The sequence below is a fragment of the Mya arenaria genome, chromosome 9 (assembly GCF_026914265.1).
Source record: "Mya arenaria isolate MELC-2E11 chromosome 9, ASM2691426v1".
NCBI lineage: Eukaryota > Metazoa > Mollusca > Bivalvia > Myida > Myidae > Mya > Mya arenaria.
Genome location: NC_069130.1, coordinates 32,476,482 through 32,497,279, shown reverse-complemented (window position 1 = coordinate 32,497,279; position 20,798 = coordinate 32,476,482). Strand labels below are relative to the sequence as shown.

The following is a 20,798-nucleotide window of genomic DNA, read 5'->3' as shown; positions in this document are numbered from 1 at the left end:
TGTTCTTCTCATTATGTTATATTGTGATCAAGGTTTAAATGGGATGTCTCCTATTGTGTATAATTATAATTGTTTTCTATGCATGTCCACCATTATTTAAGTTGTATTAGTTTTTTGTTGTTTGTTTTGTATGTTGATAACACCATATCAACCTTGTTGATTCTCAACTTCTTGTATTCTTTGATAATCAGATGACCCGACAATGCCAATCCATTAAGAGAAAGCCTCATGAATTCATTATAATATAAAACTACCTCTTAGTACATTGGTTGATTGGTAACATTGTTAGTAATCATGAACGCTGCGTCATTTATGACAATGTAGTTTTCTCAGATTTGTGACAAGCATTTTCCTTACAATATAGTTTTCCTAAATAAACAAGCTCACACTTATATCATTAGCCTTAGTTTAAATATAATTTTTATTCTCCCACTTACCATCATTTGTTATCAAAAACGGCGCATCATCACTAACAATGTCGTATCCACAGATTCCGCTGTTCTCGGGTGATCGATCGTCATCGTGTGCGTGAACCTGGATAATGTTGGATGACACTGTTCCCTCAAGGAGATCGGCGCTGTATGTTGTCTTGTCAAACACGGGAGCAAATTTATCAACATCTAGCACCTTCACAGTGACAACCGCTCTGGAATTAACATATTAAACAACCTGATTATGGATCACCTGTTATAAATCAAAGCAGTGACAAATCTTGTATTATAAGGCAGCTACATTATTGTATGACAACACAATTCAATACATGTATCTCAGGTTAGCCTCTATTGTATAGCTAGGAGGCAATGTACTTCAAGTCAACCTCTGTTGTATAGCTAGGATACCTCTATTGTATAGCCAGGATACCTCTATTGTATAGCCAGGATACCTCTATTGTATAGCCAGGATACCTCTATTGTATAGCCAGGATACCTCTATTGTATAGCCAGGATACCTCTATTGCATAGCTAGGATACCTCTATTGTATAGCTAGGAGGCAATGTACCTCAAGTCAACCTCTGTTGAATAGCCAGGATACCTCTATTGTATAGGTAGGAGGCAATGTACCTCAAGTCAACCTCTATTGTATAGCCAGGATACCTCTATTGTATAGCTAGGAGGCAATGTACCTCAAGTCAACCTCTGTTGTATAGCCAGGATACCTCTATTGTATAGCTAGGATACCTCTATTGTATAGCCAGGATACCTCTATTGTATAGCCAGGATACCTCTATTGTATAGCTAGGATACCTCTGTTGTATAGCCAGGATACCTCTATTGTATAGCTAGGATACCTCTGTTGTATAGCCAGGATACCTCTATTGTATAGCTAGGATACCTCTGTTGTATAGCTAGGATACCTCTATTGTATAGCCAGGATACCTCTATTGTATAGCTAGGATACCTCTGTTGTATAGCCAGGATACCTCTATTGTATAGCCAGGATACCTCTATTGTATAGCCAGGATACCTCTATTGTATAGCCAGGATACCTCTATTGTATAGCTAGGATACCTCTATTGTATAGCTAGGAGGCAATGTACCTCAAGTCAACCTCTGTTGTATAGCTAGGATACCTTTATTGTATAGCTAGGATACCTCTATTGTATAGCCAGGATACCTCTATTGTATAGCCAGGATACCTCTATTGTATAGCTAGGATACCTCTATTGTATAGCCAGGATACCTCTATTGTATAGCCAGGATACCTTTATTGTATAGCCAGGATACCTCTATTGTATAGCTAGGATACCTCTATTGTATAGCTAGGATACCTCTATTGTATAGCTAGGAGGCAATGTACCTCAAGTCAACCTCTGTTGTATAGCTAGGATACCTTTATTGTATAGCTAGGATACCTCTATTGTATAGCCAGGATACCTCTATTGTATAGCTAGGATACCTCTATTGTATAGCTAGGATACCTCTGTTGTATAGCCAGGATACCTCTATTGTATAGCCAGGATACCTCTGTTGTATAGCCAGGATACCTCTATTGTATAGCCAGGATACCTCTATTGTATAGCTAGGATACCTCTGTTGTATAGCCAGGATACCTCTATTGTATAGCCAGGATACCTCTATTGTATAGCTAGGATACCTCTGTTGTATAGCTAGGATACCTCTGTTGTATAGCTAGGATACCTCTATTGTATAGCTAGGATACCTCTGTTGTATAGCCAGGATACCTCTATTGTATAGCCAGGATACCTCTATTGTATAGCTAGGATACCTCTATTGTATAGCTAGGATACCTCTATTGTATAGCCAGGATACCTCTATTGTATAGCTAGGATACCTCTATTGTATAGCTAGGAGGCAATGTACCTCAAGTCAACCTCTATTGTATAGCTAGGATACCTCTATTGTATAGCTAGGATACCTCTATTGTATAGCCAGGATACCTCTATTGTATAGCTAGGATACCTCTATTGTATAGCTAGGAGGCAATGTACCTCAAGTCAACCTCTGTTGTATAGCTAGGATACCTCTATTGTATAGGTAGGAGGCAATGTACCTCAAGTCAACCTCTATTGTATAGCTAGGATACCTCTATTGTATAGCTAGGAGGCAATGTACCTCAAGTCAACCTCTATTGTATAGCTAGGATACCTCTATTGTATAGCTAGGAGGCAATGTACCTCAAGTCAACCTCTGTTGTATAGCCAGGATACCTTTATTGTATAGCTAGGATACCTCTATTGTATAGCTAGGATACCTCTATTGTATAGCTAGGAGGCAATGTACCTCAAGTCAACCTCTGTTGTATAGCTAGGATACCTTTATTGTATAGCTAGGATACCTCTATTGTATAACCAGGATACCTCTATTGTATAGCCAGGATACCTCTATTGTATAGCCAGGATACCTCTATTGTATAGCCAGGATACCTCTATTGTATAGCTAGGATACCTCTATTGTATAGCTAGGAGGCAATGTACCTCAAGTCAACCTCTGTTGTATAGCTAGGATACCTTTATTGTATAGCTAGGATACCTCTATTGTATAGCCAGGATACCTCTGTTGTATAGCTCGGATACCTCTATTGTATAGCTAGGATACCTCTATTGTATAGCTAGGAGGCAATGTACCTCAAGTCAACCTCTGTTGTATAGCTAGGATACCTTTATTGTATAGCTAGGATACCTCTATTGTATAGCCAGGATACCTCTATTGTATAGCCAGGATACCTCTGTTGTATAGCCAGGATACCTCTATTGTATAGCCAGGATACCTCTGTTGTATAGCCAGGATACCTCTATTGTATAGCCAGGATACCTCTATTGTATAGCCAGGATACCTCTATTGTATAGCCAGGATACCTCTATTGTATAGCTAGGATACCTCTATTGTATAGCTAGGAGGCAATGTACCTCAAGTCAACCTCTGTTGTATAGCTAGGATACCTTTATTGTATAGCTAGGATACCTCTATTGTATAGCCAGGATACCTCTGTTGTATAGCTAGGATACCTCTATTGTATAGCTAGGATACCTCTATTGTATAGCCAGGATACCTCTATTGTATAGCCAGGATACCTCTATTGTATAGCCAGGATACCTCTATTGTATAGCCAGGATACCTCTATTGTATAGCTAGGATACCTCTGTTGTATAGCCAGGATACCTCTATTGTATAGCCAGGATACCTCTATTGTATAGCCAGGATACCTCTGTTGTATAGCCAGGATACCTCTATTGTATAGCCAGGATACCTCTATTGTATAGCCAGGATACCTCTATTGTATAGCTAGGATACCTCTATTGTATAGCCAGGATACCTCTATTGTATAGCCAGGATACCTCTATTGTATAGCCAGGATACCTCTGTTGTATAGCCAGGATACCTCTATTGTATAGCCAGGATACCTCTATTGTATAGCCAGGATACCTCTATTGTATAGCCAGGATACCTCTATTGTATAGCCAGGATACCTCTATTGTATAGCTAGGATACCTCTATTGTATAGCTAGGATACCTCTGTTGTATAGCCAGGATACCTCTATTGTATAGCTAGGATACCTCTATTGTATAGCCAGGATACCTCTATTGTATAGCTAGGATACCTCTGTTGTATAGCTAGGATACCTCTATTGTATAGCCAGGATACCTCTATTGTATAGCCAGGATACCTCTATTGTATAGCCAGGATACCTCTATTGTATAGCTAGGATACCTCTATTGTATAGCTAGGAGGCAATGTACCTCAAGTCAACCTCTGTTGTATAGCTAGGATACCTTTATTGTATAGCTAGAATACCTATATTGTATAGCTAGGATGCCATGTACCTCAGGTCAACCTCTATGGTTTAACTAGGATGCAATGTACCTCAAGTCAACCTCTATGGTTTAACTAGGAGGCAATGTACCTCAAGTCAACCTCTATGGTTTAACTAGGATGCAATGTACCTCAAGTCAACCTCTATGGTTTAACTAGGATGCAATGTACCTCAGGTCAACCTCTATTGCATAGCTACGATGCAAGGTACCTCAGGTCAACCTTTATTGTATTGCTAAGATCCAATGTACCTCAGGTCAATCGCTATTGTATAAATACGATGCAATGTACTTCAGGTCAATCTCTATTGTATAGCTAGGATGCAAGGTACCTGAAGTCAATCTGTATAATAAGTGTATAGCTAGGATGCATTGCACCAGCAGTTATCTATACATCTCCCTGTGGCTAACTTCTAGGTTACTTTGTAGTTCCCTGCTGCCTTGTGGAGAGAGATTTTTGTAAGATGGTCTAACATGCATTACATACAAAATCTCCATCTGAAATTATCTGTTAAAGCATGCAGTCCATTGATAGAAAGTAAGCTCTTCTATGGTCTTAATGAACAGCTGTCTGCTTACACAACTTGCCCAAGGCTTCAGTACTATTCTCTAAGGAGACAGGTTGTCGTCAATTTTGTTGATTGGTTAGAAGTCACGTGCTTCCTACATCAACAAAAAAATTCCAGGTACCATTTCCAGAGAGTTTACCGTCCAGCTTCCCAAATACATCTTTTATATGAAACATGATACTTTTATAAATATCTAAGTCATATGAAATTACAGCATTACCAATGCAGTAACAGTATACTTTTATAATTAATGACCAATTAGTTCTTGTTAACATTAACTCTCAACAAACAAAACTGATAAAAAATTAATCTTATTTCCATTTAACTCAAGTTCCCAAGTTTTTCACCCTCTTTGGTGACAAATTTTCACGTTGCACGCCACATGTAGAGAACTATTGAGCGATGGGAACTAATGAGTCTGAGAACTTTTTCTTGCTGACAATTTCACGGCAAAACTGTAATTCAATGCCTTCAAATATGATTGCCTCTTTTCACAGATAAATGTTAAGTACTTTTAAGAGAAAACTCAAGTAACTGTAGCTCATTGACTTTCTTCATCACATTGTACCATTATGCTCTCATCTTTTCCTTGGTTGAACATGTGATATGGTAAAATGTTTACTGTATTTTAACAGAAACTTGGCCTGAAATTGTCCGGAAATAAAAATGTATAGATTAGATAAGGGCTACTAAAATTTTGAATTCTCAATCGGGTTTACACAGAAGTCATTGTTTTGGTTAAGAAAAGTGGGTATTTCACTATGAGTGTACTGTACATGGCTCTGGGTTCCCCTCAGGCGATCACTATCGACGCCATTTGCGAAAAGGTGACAACAATTTGTTATAATATTTTCTTAAAATAACGTTGGCAGCGCATTATATTGAAATTGGGTCTCTGCAGTTAATCAAGAATGTTGCTGTTGATATTCGGAATTTTATGGCTACTTGGAGTAACAATGTTATCCTTTATGGTTATGGCTCTTCGTAGCAGAAGTGTGACGATACCTTACATGAAAAAAGTTGGCAAAGTCTACCTTTCTTTGATGTAATAAAACGGCGAAGTCAATTAACACAAAGCAATGTTATGGACATCAAGGATGTTCTCTGTCTATTTGGGAGTGTGCGAATGACATTAAACAATGCTTATATATTGCAATATCTACATTATTTTCTGACCCAGCCGTTTTGAACCACAATAAAAATGAAAGAAAAAATCAGAATGAAGTCAGTAATTCCACATGGCTACAAAATATCAACAAGAATTTCAAAAGGTTTACAACGTATTTTAACAAACACAAAAATCATTTTCCAAAATTTCTTGTTCACAAAATCATCCGGTTATTTGTTTATTTTAAATCGAAAAATTCTGCCGAGAGACATAAATGATATCTTAGAAATGCAGACAACCACTTGCACTCGCAAAATGAAATATTACTGTTCCTAGGATAATTGGTGCATTCTGTGAAAGACATAAATTTTCAGTTTTTGAGAGTTTGCAACAAAAGATCTTGGTGGGTAACCAAGAAATGATTGCTTTTACAACGTTCAGAAGAAAAAAATCAAAAGTTCCTTGGAGGCTTTAAGTTTCGTAGAGACCATCATGTGAGGTTAAACCTTTTTTTATAGTTCATATAGTTATTGTACTAGTATGTGTTTGCACAATAATTGATAGCAAATATATTACCATATCGGGTAAGGTGAACATTTTCACTAATACAGGCGAACACTTGTTGATCAAGGGGCATAACTGAATGCGGATACTGCTCCCAGACTAATGGGACCTCTTCTTTAAAGACATAGCCAATGATTTTTTTATTACAGAAGTGACATCAATGCTAATGGTACAACGAAAGCAATAACAACATTTTAAAAACCAACATCAACCTTTCTTCAGATGGTTTTTCATACAAGAATGTAAGTATATTATAGATGATTTAAAATAACGCTGTTTGATATTCATGTATATAAATACCATTATACTCAAAATACTCTCTCCACATTTGTAATGTATTATGTAACCCACCTATTTGATCTCTTTGAGTAAGGGGGATCAACACAGTCATAGGCGAATATGTTGAACTTGTAGTGTTTCCGTTTCTCAAAGTTGAGATGTTCACCTTCCCGAACTTTCAGCACCCCCTCGCCTGTTTCACGATTTTTCAGCTCAATCTCAAATGGAATGTTCTTTCTGTTGGCTACAATCTCATATCTGCATATAAGTCCTGAAAATAGAGGTTTTAGAAAAAGGAATTACGGGTTATGTTTTAAATACAATTGGTATGCACAATGGTATTCACATTCATACATGTATAAAATATACACATATAGGACTATACCATAGGGATGCATCAATTTTATAGTTTGAGAGGTAAACCGGTAAACAAAAACAAAATGATCATTGTATTGGTGTTAAAGCCACAGTATCATTATAACCCATGAGCATTGCAGAGTGAATGCTAACACTTGTCTGTGCTTTTTTTTTCCCTCAGCTAAACAAGGACCGTAACTCAACACTATCAGACAGAGTTATTTATGGTATTTGCTATAGATCAGCATATTGTACCTGGCAACAAATGCACAAATTTCATTTGTATGTTTTAAGCTTAGGCCAAAGTTATGATGAACAACACAAAGGCCATCATAATACCTCGATTTTACCTTCTTCAAAAAACCCGATGAGTTTATAATGTGACGGTTGTTATTCATGTAACTTATTATTTTATTGACAATTGATGTAAATATAACATATTTTGTATAATTTAACTAACAATTCACCTGAATGTTAATTTCTCATGTCTGGTGACGTAATTTTTGAATGAATCAGCTCATTTGTGTATAACACGTGAACGAAGGATGATACAGCTTTAAATAAATTTCATACATAAATAAACAGTTATCAAACTGTGCATTCAAATAAGGAGAGGCATGCTTTTCAACACTATTTATCATTCATGCATATTTCAACAAACCTATTAAACTTTAATACTGACATTTCATTTAAGGAAAATGCATGCATTTTGACATGTTGAAATTGGGATTTACATTAATTTTGAATAAATAGAACATGTTTGAATATGTTTTACAAACATGATCATCAGGTATAACTCCTACCAATAACTGTTCATATCTCAATCACAAACAATGGTTCTGCATGTTATTGAGAAACAAAGCAGTTTACTTGTCTTATGTTTTCCAAGAACAATTGAATATTGATGTCTGCGGGGCTCAAATTTTGGTTGTATATTACTTTTTGAAAGACAATACAATGCTGACTCACAAGCAGACAAACAACAGACAGACAGATGTGAAAGAAAATCTGCAATGAACTTGGAAATAGACAAAGAGGCAGACAACAAACATTCAGTATGAAAACTTCGAAAGAAACTAATATTTATACAACAAGAACTGAATGGACTGTATGTCTACAAAAAGGAGAAAAGATGGACAGGAAAGACAGAAAAGCAGATCTTCAACAGAGGATTGTCTACAAGCAAGTTGGACCAATATGCAGAAATAAAAACAGAATAGCTGCCAAACTGAAGACTTAAGGACAGAGATACAGAGAGGAACTGAAACATTATAATATTATGGTAAACAGGCAGACAAAAACACTTCAAGAACAGATAACAAGAGGGGGGTCAAAAAGTTAGCAAGCATGAGAGACATACATACCAGTAAATTTTCATGTAAATATGGAGACATGGAACTAACAGACAGAAACAAACAAAGACAGACACATGGAAAGATAAACAGACATGTTACAGACATACATGTTCATGCAACATTATGCTACATTATGACCTACAGACACATTTGAGCAGAAGCAAGACAAAATATTGTCTTTTTCAGTTTTAAAAACCTTAGAAAGTACTACTAGTATCATGTTGAACAAAAAGCAAAATCACAATAATGTTGACTCAAAGTATTGATCCAAGATTAAGTAAATTATGCAGCCTTTGGGTCAGAAGCCTAAGATTAGGCTTGATGAAGGTAAGAAGATGAGAAATATTCCACAAATATTGTCATTTATTAACCAGATGTCCCCAAGATCTGTGAGGGCCGATGGTGTCCCATCCATCACTGTGATGGATTTTATTCTAAATTACCAGGCGTGTGGCTGTGTATTTACGGAATGGATATTGGCAAAGTGACGAGGGCTTTTTCCACACCCAGAGTTTGTTCAACTTAGTATCATCACCAGAATAGTGGGAAGATGAAACATCCGAAATATGAATGAATGGGCAAATGTATATTGATGCTCAATGCTTTTGGTGGGGGGGGGGGGGGGGGGGGGGGATTCCATGTAAAGGACATTTAGGGAACTAAATTTTAAGTATCAATTCATTCTATTTCAAGACTAATATTGAAAATGTGACGAAAAAAAGTAATTTTCAGAGACCAGATTTAAATACTTTCAAACCTTCATCTATTTGTATCAAAGGACGACCCTCGAGTACCATACATGTGACATGTCCATTTGGGGTTCCATTGAAAAATACCTCAAAATAACGTCATGAACATTTCGGCTGTGGCGTCAAATTGACAGGGGAGTATATTTATGCCAGGTCATACTGTCTAATTTTATTAGCTCTGTATCTAATTGATAGCATGTTATTGACAATAATGCATTATTTACAAGATTGCATAATAACAATTCCATGTTTTTCTTGTTTCTTTCTGTTTTTCCTGTCAACTAAAATCCATAAGAAATGCCAACAAGACACTTTTTCCACAATAACAAATCAATAAGCTTTGAAGAGTTCTAAAGCAGTCCATGCCTAGAACTGCTGTATTCATTAGCATTGATCATAATGATCGGAATTGACAGACTGTCATATGATATTTCTATGCACACAATGCCCTTACAGGATATTTTGTATTTTTCATTGTACTAGAATAAATAATCACGTAATGAAATTATATTTATTCTAAACTAATTTATTTAAGCTTGGTTATGTCGAAGACAGCTACATGTTGTATAGGTGATCTGATGCTGAAATTGATTTCCTTGGTAGATGCAAGCACTTAGGTGTCTGAGAGGCTGAGAGAACAACTCCTGATGGTGCGCGAACCTAAGACCTCTTGGTGAGAGATGGACAACTTCTTAAAAATTCTCTTAAAAATACCCTTCAAGGAAAATATGTAGTGCTTATTCTTTGTTGAACCAATTCGCCAATTGGTCAGCAGTTGTCTGTTTTATGTACAAAAACATCTATCAGCTAAAGAGTGCTTTCCTCTTGAAAACAAATAAAGGCTGCTAAGATATTAGATAATGACAAAGGGCAAACCCTTGCCAGGACACATTTATTGAGTTTCAGGCATTACTTACTGTGGAAATATGCGGAATGAGTGAGTTATAGCCAGATATTGGCCTTTTAGACAAGGAAATATCAACACTTATAAAGAATCCGGGACAGGCCTTCATTTCCGCCGCCACGTTCCTGTGGTATATTTCCGTACAATTTATGGCAGCCCATGATCTGCACAAGAAATGAAGATGTCAAAATGGAACTTGTGATTTGTATTAAAGGAAACATTATGGAACTTGGTCTTGTTGGAATAGCTTTTATGCACACCTTCAGCAAACATTAAAAGGGTTTCTTCCTCCATTTTTAAAGGGCCTAAAAAAAAGATTTGGTTCAGGTGACCTGACCCTGGCTACGAAACTGTTGGTAAAAATATATATATATATTATTTTTTAGTGTGTTTTAATATGAAGTTAATATGAAGAATATAAAACATTTAAAGCCTGCCTATCCTACTTGGTTCTTTTAAAAGGATGTAACCCTTACCAAACCATTCATTTTGAGGATAGCCGATATTCTTCTAAACATCATGTTTTTCCCGAAAAAAAATCCAACCAGAAATTCAAAACAATTTGGAAAAAATTGAATGTCTGTTGGAAAAGGCGGCAAATAAATGGCTTCAATAAATATTTAGTACATTTTTTAACCTTCATTAGGAATTGTATTAAAAAATTTAAACTTCAAGGAAATGATACAGAAAATTTCAATTTCCAAAGGTTACAGGTCATTTAAAACAGAAATATATATAGTAGAAATCTAAAAACGGACCAGTTTGATTCCACATAAAATTGTCAGACAACAGTCAATTATAATTACGAGGAAAGAAAGCATTTTAAATCAATGGCATATAATTTGAATAAACAAAATCTAAGCAGTTCTGTATCAGGGCTTTTTCTATAGTAACCACGGGTCCGACTATCGGACCCATTCCCAAAGCAAAATATAAGATATTTTTCCCAATCTTTAGAAAAAAATCCCAATCAAAAAAAAAAAAAAAAAATTTTTTTTAACCTGTACTAGTTCATTTTCAACATCCTAATCGATAAATGTTTTTTTGGTAATTGAACTCAGAAATCATTGATTTTTTATCAAATTCAGAGATCTGAAACATGAAATATTGTCTGTCATGATTTATTGCAATAGATATTTACACCCCAAGGATTGATATTTCAGCCATTGTGGGTCTTTTAAAGGGAAAATAAACTAATATTAAATCATTTCCTAATTCGCAGGAGACTAAACAACTATTTCTTTTAACTGTAAAATTTCCCAATTTCGGCATGTTCTCGACGCAAAATTTCCCAAAATGTCTAGGGTCTTTTTCCCAAAATGGGCAGAAAAAGCCCTGTGTATTTTCACATACTAATTTTCAATTTTCATGTACAATAAGAACAGGCTTGGTCGTTGTAAACAAAAAAGCTACACAGCACACATGTGTGGTATATATTGGACCACAAACATGTTATGTCGGATTTCACAGCATGATGTGAACAACACAAGAAACTGTCTGGCCCTCCTAACTTATGCATGTGTTCTTGATTAATATCCGGACTGAAACTGGCACTAGCTTGGAGTTTCACACAAACATGACAAGCCTTTGTAAGACTGGGGCTTATTTCTTCTGACCTTTGTTTTGGTATCAGACAAAATCAATGCGCCAGTGTGATCAATTCCAGTGTTATCAATCTTGGCTAAACAAACAGATGGGTTATCCAACTCTTCTACAGTACTTGCTGGCCTTTTCATTCTCTAACAATAGGCTATCCAGTTCCATCCAAAATAATAAAATAAATGTTCAGATTTTAAGACATGACATTTTGTGACAATGAAAAACTAAAGTACAATGTACAAATGTTTGAGTGGGGTCCTTTGGTTGTTGCTAGACTAGAGAGTCATTGCTAGACTAGAGAGTCATTGCTAGACTAGAGAGTCATTGCTAGACTAGAGTCATTGCTAGACTAGAGAGTCATTGCTAGACTAGAGAGTCATTGGCAGACTAGAGAGTCATTGGTAGACTAGAGTGTCAAGATGAATTAGTGTGAAATACAAGAGGGTCCAGTAAGTCTTTAATAGACCCATTGGTTCTAATATGTGCCCGGAATATTAAACACTGATTCATAGGGGACATTTTTATTTGCCAAACATGTACTGAGAAGTCCCAAGCTGCTCAGTACTTTCCTCAAAAGCGAATGCCAGGCAACAGTGCCACCCAAGATGCCAGGGCTCTAACACTGAGCTATTGAACTGGTTAATATTTTGATGTGTTTATCAACAATAGTTCATATTAAATTAATTAACACAAAAATAAAAAAGGCAAGTGGTGTAAAATCCAAGTAATAATACAACACATGATGTAGTACTACTTCAACAGATACATGTACATGTACAAAGTCAATGTAGTGCTTTGTGTAATAATAAATATTATCTTGATCATGAAGAGTCAGTCAGGTTGCATGTGTGTGTACATTAAAACCGTATAATTTTGTTTGTACTGGAGGATTAGGGGGAGACCAGAATATCTATAATATTCCGGGCTTAAACTACTGTATTGCTCATCATACATATAAATATACCAATGTAGGTTATAACCTGCACTCAGTATATTCATGAATTCAAATCCAGGGTTTTTCCTACCGTATTATATCATGTATAGGACGCTAGCATAGATAGGACGCAGGCAAAAAAATAGTTGAAAAAACGGGTAAAAACCCTTAATATATAAGATAGGACGCAGCGAAAAAATGTCAAAATCGGAGCCGAAAAATTGAGGTTGGTAAAGTATTTATAACATATATTGAAGTAAAAAAAAAATGTATATAAGGCATATTTCGATAACTGTCTTGTGTATTTCGATAATTATCGTCGTATTTCGGTAATTTAGTGTACACAACAATGATATGTCTTGACATTTTGAGAACATTCACGCATATTACAAACGCCGTAATATTCCCGACACGCCTTCTGACTGACAGTCAACCGTTGCATCCGTTGCAATAGTCCCCACATGCGTTCTGAATGACAGTCAACCGTTGCAACCGTTGCAAAACTGTGTATTGTCAAAACTGATGATTGTTTTGATAAGGCTTGTCGCTGCGCGGATTAAAGCATGTCAGGCATAATTAATGCGTGTCGGTAATTATCCTTGCCAGCGGAAGGCACGACGGGTAAAGTGCGAACAAACAACCATACGGTATTAACATCTCAATAGTTCGTTCTATGGATGTTTTTCTAATGACAGACAGCGGGTGTTTTTCACACCTTTGCACATTTGAAAAAGATTTGATAGTGACAATAATGCTACTTTGCGTTATGCACATTCTTTTATTATTTTTTAAAAACAGTAAGATACAACAAAATGTTTTGTAAAATATGGAAACATTAAAATCATGAACAACGATTAATTGATATTTACCTCCTTTCCCGATTTTCCGTTGCCGTTATAACTCAAACCAGTTAAAGTGCTGACTCACATCGAGTTTTTGTGAGTAGCGTCCCTTTTGTAAAAAAGTAAACACTCCTGTTTGTTTTCAATTTATTTCTCAATAAATCATTTTAAAGTAAACATTTCTGCGTGTGTTAACTTGCGTGATTTTACCTATGTCAGTTGTTCTCTTCGGTGACGCAGTACAGATACTTACTTTTACCGCGTTCTTCCCCGGTCCGATATTTTCGACCTGAAATGGACTTGGAAAAAAACAGATGCAATTCTAATAGCATAGAAAGGACGCAGGCCCTTTTTAAGACAAGAATTGGAGGTAAAAAAGTGCGTCCTATGCATGATATAATACGGTAGTTATATTTGTATTTTAAGAAAATGACACTACTTGAGTTTATGGTGATTTCCCCTCATTTGGGACATTTTCATGCAATATTATTTTTTATATATATATATATATAATTCATAAAATCCTACAATTTGGCATTATGTAGAAAAGAGCAATTGATATTGTGTCTTGTATATTGATACTGTAATTCCTGTTAAAATACCAGTCAACATGTACTGTTCAGGATAATAAAAATAGACAAAAACATTTATTTGTGTGGGGATTTTTTTGGTGGCTGAAACATTAAATATATTGGAGTGACGCTAAATCAGATAACAACCACCCCTTGATAAATATCTTCTTTATTCCACATATGTATATTGCAGGGTTCTCAATAAGTTTCGGTTGAACCGTCTCAAATAGTAAAGTAACCAAACAGCTACTACTTATTCTTCTTAAAATTCATTTATTTTTCCAGATTTGAACCAGCCCAATTGCGATTTGAACCATCCATTTTGGCCGGCAGCCGGTTCTTATTGAGAACACTGTATTAAATCCAAGTCCATGAGCATTTGTTTGGCCAAGGTCCATGTGAATAAATGACAAGACTAGTAAATGAGATGTTGGTTTCAGAGTTATGAATATTTACATGTACATGTATATACCAGGTGGTTTGGCGTCACGTCAATTGCACAACATGAACAAGAATGAGTTAATAACCTTTTGAAAGCAAATCATTCCTACCTGTTCATCACTCATGTACATGTATGTCTACTGGAGACAAGGACTTAAAAACTTTTATTCTTTCAAATGCCCGAACTAAGAAACAATCCCTAGCAAATTATGTGATCGCAATGGCGCAACAGATTCACAGATTCAAATTGTTATGGCAAAACAAATCCCATCTCACTGTAAAATTTGTAAATGTCTGGGTGGGGTATCTTCAAACCAATTTTATGTTAAGTTCTGAAAGCAACTATATACTGTAACTATTATATTATATCTATATATATATATACATTATAATTAAAGCTGTACATACTTGCAGCCCCCACTGTGTCGTTGTCACGAGCAAACAGCTGTGGCTCTAGATGAACAGTAGTCTCATCCTCCTGAATCGAGCCCCGAAACAGCGGGATGTCCCGGCTGTTTTGTAACGTGGAGATTATCTCTGGAGCATATGCATTGGGCTCTGAAATTAAGAAAAAAGTTCCATTATAATGCACTGTCTCAGATACAAAGTTTGGTAATACAATGTACAATGGAAACTACATAAAAAAAACAAATAAACAAAGATCAGCTTCTTGTTTACGGCCACAAGGATCAAGACCTTAAACTGACAATAGATGAGAAACAAACCTATCTTATGGTTTGCAAATAAACTTTAGTCCTTACCAAACATGCTTGTCAATCATTTTAACAACACACAATCGGAATGCCAAATGCTTTGTAGAGTTTGTCACTGCGCAGTTATTGCGAGCTCAACTTAGAGCTATGGTTTAATTGGTCACTTGAAGTAAAACTTTTCATGCATACTGTACATGTGTGTTGCCTCTTAGTAGTTTAAGGTCAACACCATGATATGTAAAAGTTTACGCCAAAGCAAGTGGATTCAAAATCACTTAATCATTTTTTGTTGTCATGATTTGAGTTAGTCATGATCATGCAATGCTTCAATCCCTTAATATGCTGATCATGCAATGCTTCAATTCCTTTATGCTGATCATGCAATGCTTCAATCCCTTAATATGTTGATCATGCAATGCTTCAATCCCTTAATATGCTGATCTTGCAATGCTTTAATCCCTTAATATGCTGATCACGCAATGCTTCAATCCCTTAATATGCTGATCATGCAATGCTTCAATCCCTTAATATGCTGATCATGCAATGCTTCAATCCCTTAATATGCTGATCATGCAATGCTTCAATCCCTCTATGCTGAGCATGCAATGCTTCAATCCCTTAATATACTGATCATGCAATGCTTCAATCCCTTAATATGTTGATCATGCAATTAAGCATTGCATGATCATGCAATGCTTCAATCCCTTAATATGCTAAGTTCATTAGCAAACAGTACAGTTTGAACTGCTACTACAGTCTACAATGTCCATGAAAATAAACACTGATAAACATTCAAATATCAAACAATAGTATTGATATCATTTATTATCATATTTTTTTATTATAATAATGTAAATGTTGGTCTTTCTGCCCTAAACCAGTCAGTGGCAACAGCTAGCCCAGTATCACGAAATATCTTGAGCGACTACCTTAATTTATTTAGTTGAATCTGTTGCTTTAAACTGTTACAAAAGGAATATAAAAGTGCTTATGTACTAATCTTTTAAATAATAGACTTAAAATCGTACAAAACTTATATTTCACAAACAAAACAAAAGCCCTGGTTGACTTTGAGACTCAAAATTGAAAATCTTGATTAAATTGTGAATCTTGATTTTTTACATCTTGATTTTGTTGTAAAATAATTACCACAAAAGTATGGTCTGTTAATTGATAATGAACATTGCTGTATACCATTTGTTTGACTTATAACTTAAACGTAAGTGAATATGTGCCTATGAAAATGCGTTCGCCGGCTGTTAATCCAATAAGCTCAACCCCTAAAATTTACAACATATCAATAAGACCTACATTTAATCAAACCTGTAAGCTGATGCTTTAAATCTTAAGTAAAATTGGATAAACATTTAATTTTTCTTTAAAAATTCATTCTAAAATTGTAATTATTTGCATCATGTACAGAAAGTCAGAATGTAAAATTAATTTTATAATTAATAGTGTTAATTGATAATTAATTGAATAACATACTGTAGTTAAGTTAAAAATATATGAGGATGAATCATTTCTTAATTATATGTTTATTAAATTACATTAAGCATTAAATATCACTAAAATATGGGCATGTATAAATCTCCACTTGTCACTTGAAATTGACAGTAATCCATAATCATGTTCAACTTATCATTGATGAAAGGTGACGATAATTAAATACACACCTGAGGTCGATCGAGATAATCCAAGCAAAATCGTACACGATAAATAAAATAACAGTTTATCCATACCGACACCGTAGCACAAAAAATATTTTAAAGATTCTCCTATGAGTAAATAGCTTTATAGTATCAGCAAAACAAAATGTGTATTGAAACAATATGGCTGACCATGTAAATATATGCAAATGAAATTTCCATGACGTAATGAATCAAACTTCCGGTTTCGGTTTTGAGCGGTTACATACAACTATGTCTACACATTTAACAACAACAGCTGTGAAACCCAGTGGTGTCAGAAAATAACTATTGTATTATTTTTAATTTCTGTGGTTTGAAGCGATATAACATATATATTGTCTGACACTATTTTTTTTTTAAACTTAGCTCTAACCTAACCCATATGCAAGTGGTGCTAACCCAAGACCTATCAGCAAAGAGCAGTCACTAACACTAAATAACCGTAACAAAAAAGAACTATAACTATGATTCTAACCATAACCCTTAATTGCTCACTGTTAGTCCTTTACCCGTATATTAACCGTAATGGCAAATCAGTCAGTAACGTTAACGGCAATGTTGTCACTAACCCTAACCGCAAAGCAGTCACTATCCAACCGTAATGGCAAAGCAGTCACTGTCCCTAACCTAAATGGCAAAGTGGTCATTATCCTTAACCATAATGGCAAAGCAGTCACTATCCTTAACCGCAATGGCAAAGCAGTCATTGTCCCTAACACAAACGGCAAAGTGGTCACTGTCCTCCCGTACGAAATGATCAGGCGTCAACCACCTGGTTGACGGGCGTCAAAGAGGCGTCAACCAACTGGTTTTTGCCTCGACGTGTGTAAAACCAACTGGACAAGAGCAGGACACGTCAAATTCTTGCCAAACCAGGCGTCATTTTTCTCAGTAAAGGAGGCGTCATTTACAAACCAAGCGTCAAAAGGAACTGTAACAATTTTTCAGCCTCTAAGTATTGAGGCGTCAATTTCAAACCAAGCGTCAAAAGGAACTTAGGAAAAATTAAAGCCTCCAAGAAACTTAAACAACTATGGAATTATCTTTAATGGTACATTAAAGTTTCATTTTTTTATAATTTTCCACGGGAATACAGAAAGAAATTGCCACTCAAGGTGACTAAAGTCTAATAATTGTTTCCAAATGTGATAAAATTACAAGGGAATAAAAAAATGAAACTGGAAAATCATTGAAAAAATACTGTTCTCTACTGTATATAAGCATTATGCATTAGAATTTAATTTGAAAATTATTCATTTCAATGTAAACATTCACATTAAAAGCACATTCTGCATTTCAAACTCTTTTTAATTTGACTTAAATTGAGAATGATTTTTAATTTCTGCTTAATTTCAGAACTTATCTTTGACAAATTACTATGATGAAGCTTGAATAAATGATCGCATACAAAAAAAAATCATTATTAATATTTATTAATAATAATATATATTTTGTGTTGTAATGTTTCTAAATTTATAGATTTATTTTGTTATGTTAAAAGTAGCAAATAATAAATTCATAGCAATAAACATTTATATTTAGAAGAACAGTAAGCATTATACTGCTTAAAAGTTTAATACTGGTAGTGCTTTCAAATTTCTCCCTCCATGAGTCCAGGTATATAAGAGCCTGGGCTTATCAGTCCATTCAAAAGTCAGGCAATAAAGCTTCCTGAAGGGTTTTATCTAAGCCAATCAGCATCAAGTAAACATTCATCTGTGTAGGAAATTCAAATGTATGGAGAAGAATCATCCCGTACGAAATGATCAGGCGTCAACCAGCTGGTTGACGGGCGTCAAAGAGGCGTCAACCAACTGGTTTTTTGCCTCGACGTGTGTAAAACCAACTGGACAAGAGCAGGACACGTCAAATTCTTGCCAAACCAGGCGTCATTTTTCTCAGTAAAGGAGGCGTCATTTACAAACCAAGCGTCAAAAGGAACTGTAACAATTTTTCAGCCTCTAAGTATTGAGGCGTCAATTTCAAACCAAGCGTCAAAAGGAACTTAGGAAAAATTAAAGCCTCCAAGAAACTTAAACAACTATGGAATTATCTTTAATGGTACATTAAAGTTTCATTTTTTTATAATTTTCCACGGGAATACAGAAAGAAATTGCCACTCAAGGTGACTAAAGTCTAATAATTGTTTCCAAATGTGATAAAATTACAAGGGAATAAAAAAATGAAACTGGAAAATCATTGAAAAAACACTGTTCTCTACTGTATATAAGCATTATGCATTAGAATTTAATTTGAAAATTATTCATTTCAATGTAAACATTCACATTAAAAGCACATTCTGCATTTCAAACTCTTTTTAATTTGACTTAAATTGAGAATGATTTTTAATTTCTGCTTAATTTCAGAACTTATCTTTGACAAATTACTATGATGAAGCTTGAATAAATGATCGCATACAAAAAAAATCATTATTAATATTTATTAATAATAATATATATTTTGTGTTGTAATGTTTCTAAATTTATAGATTTATTTTGTTATGTTAAAAGTAGCAAATAATAAATTCATAGCAATAAACATTTATATTTAGAAGAACAGTAAGCATTATACTGCTTAAAAGTTTAATACTGGTAGTGCTTTCAAATTTCTCCCTCCATGAGTCCAGGTATATAAGAGCCTGGGCTTATCAGTCCATTCAAAAGTCAGGCAATAAAGCTTCCTGAAGGGTTTTATCTAAGCCAATCAGCATCAAGTAAACATTCATCTGTGTAGGAAATTCAAATGTATGGAGAAGAATCATGTAAACATATGGCGGTTTCTGGAGCTCATATTTTGTGTGGATAAACCTTTTTCCTTATCATTTGAAAGGTAAGAACAGTTTCAACATGTATCTTTAATACTATTACACAGTAAAAAGAACATAAATACAAAATGGTTTGTTATTAAGTACAATGTTTTTGCAATTATTTATCTGGCAGCATTTAATCATTCTGTATATTGCTCCCTGAACCTCCATTAACACAATGTCCCAATGGGATGTTTTGAAACCTGGTGATTGTTACAAATACAATGTGTTTAAGCATATGGATATATGCACGATTTCTATTACATGAAAGTATAAGCTGCATTTAACTTTATATATACTCTTCTTTATACAGTGTTAAGCCTGAGCATGATCTTCACTTATTTATTGATGATCATGTGGGTGTGTATGTGTGTGCCTAATGATCCTATTTAATTACCATAGATGACCAATATTGTGTCTGTGACAAAGATGAGGATCCTGTGACCAACAAGATTTGATGGGAAAGTTGGAAAGCTTAAAAGAACATGCTAAAAATGGTGGGTTGCTGACTGTTATTTCATTTAGTTTCACCTTTGAAACTTTATTCTTTTTATGATTTACAAATATAAATCCATGTCGGCATGAGGTAATTAAAACTATGAATTATCTTCTAACAATTACATCCCTCTTGTAATTATAGCTATAGATCCGGAAATCATCATTTGAATAAATACATTTAAATTTATTTTAACAGATTACGTTCCCAGATAGTGCAGAAAGAATGAAGCAGAATCCGACCAACAGCAGCAGAACTAAATGGGGCGATAACGGAACAAGGTTCATTCTGTCGAAAACATATTAAACACAGAATATGAACTCTTAAAACAATAAGTGATAGTAAAAATGTGTAAAAAATAACATTTTCAGCTGTGCCTTTATTAAGAAAATATATTAAACAATGTTTTATTGTCCTGTTTTCCGAACTATAAATTGTTCTTAACTCAAACTGGTTGTGTTCAAGTAATGCCAATTTTTGACGTCTGTTATTTTTTTGACGCCTGTTGTTTTTTTTGACGCCTGGTTTTTTGACGCTTGGTTTTTTG

At 34.9% G+C, this 20,798-nt stretch overlaps 1 protein-coding gene and 1 long non-coding RNA gene across 2 annotated transcripts in view; one reads left to right on the top strand and one right to left on the bottom strand.

The window, feature by feature from the left end:
- Positions 1–17,126, bottom strand: part of LOC128246622 (calsyntenin-1-like) — a 74,979-nt gene extending 57,853 nt beyond the window's left edge. Inside the window, exons 1-4 of the mRNA XM_052964914.1 lie at positions 16,935–17,126; positions 14,954–15,103; positions 6,865–7,063; positions 438–646 (exon numbers count right to left, since the gene is read on the bottom strand). Coding sequence (XP_052820874.1) covers positions 438–646; positions 6,865–7,063; positions 14,954–15,103; positions 16,935–16,998 — 622 coding nt within the window. The 5' untranslated portion in view covers positions 16,999–17,126. The remainder of the gene's footprint in view (positions 1–437; positions 647–6,864; positions 7,064–14,953; positions 15,104–16,934) is intronic.
- A 2,517-nt stretch (positions 17,127–19,643) lies between these two features.
- Positions 19,644–20,676, top strand: LOC128245496 (uncharacterized). The gene is made up of 3 exons (XR_008263159.1): positions 19,644–19,778; positions 20,158–20,252; positions 20,450–20,676. It is a non-coding gene; the product is annotated as an uncharacterized LOC128245496 (long non-coding RNA).
- Positions 20,677–20,798: the final 122 nt, after the last annotated feature.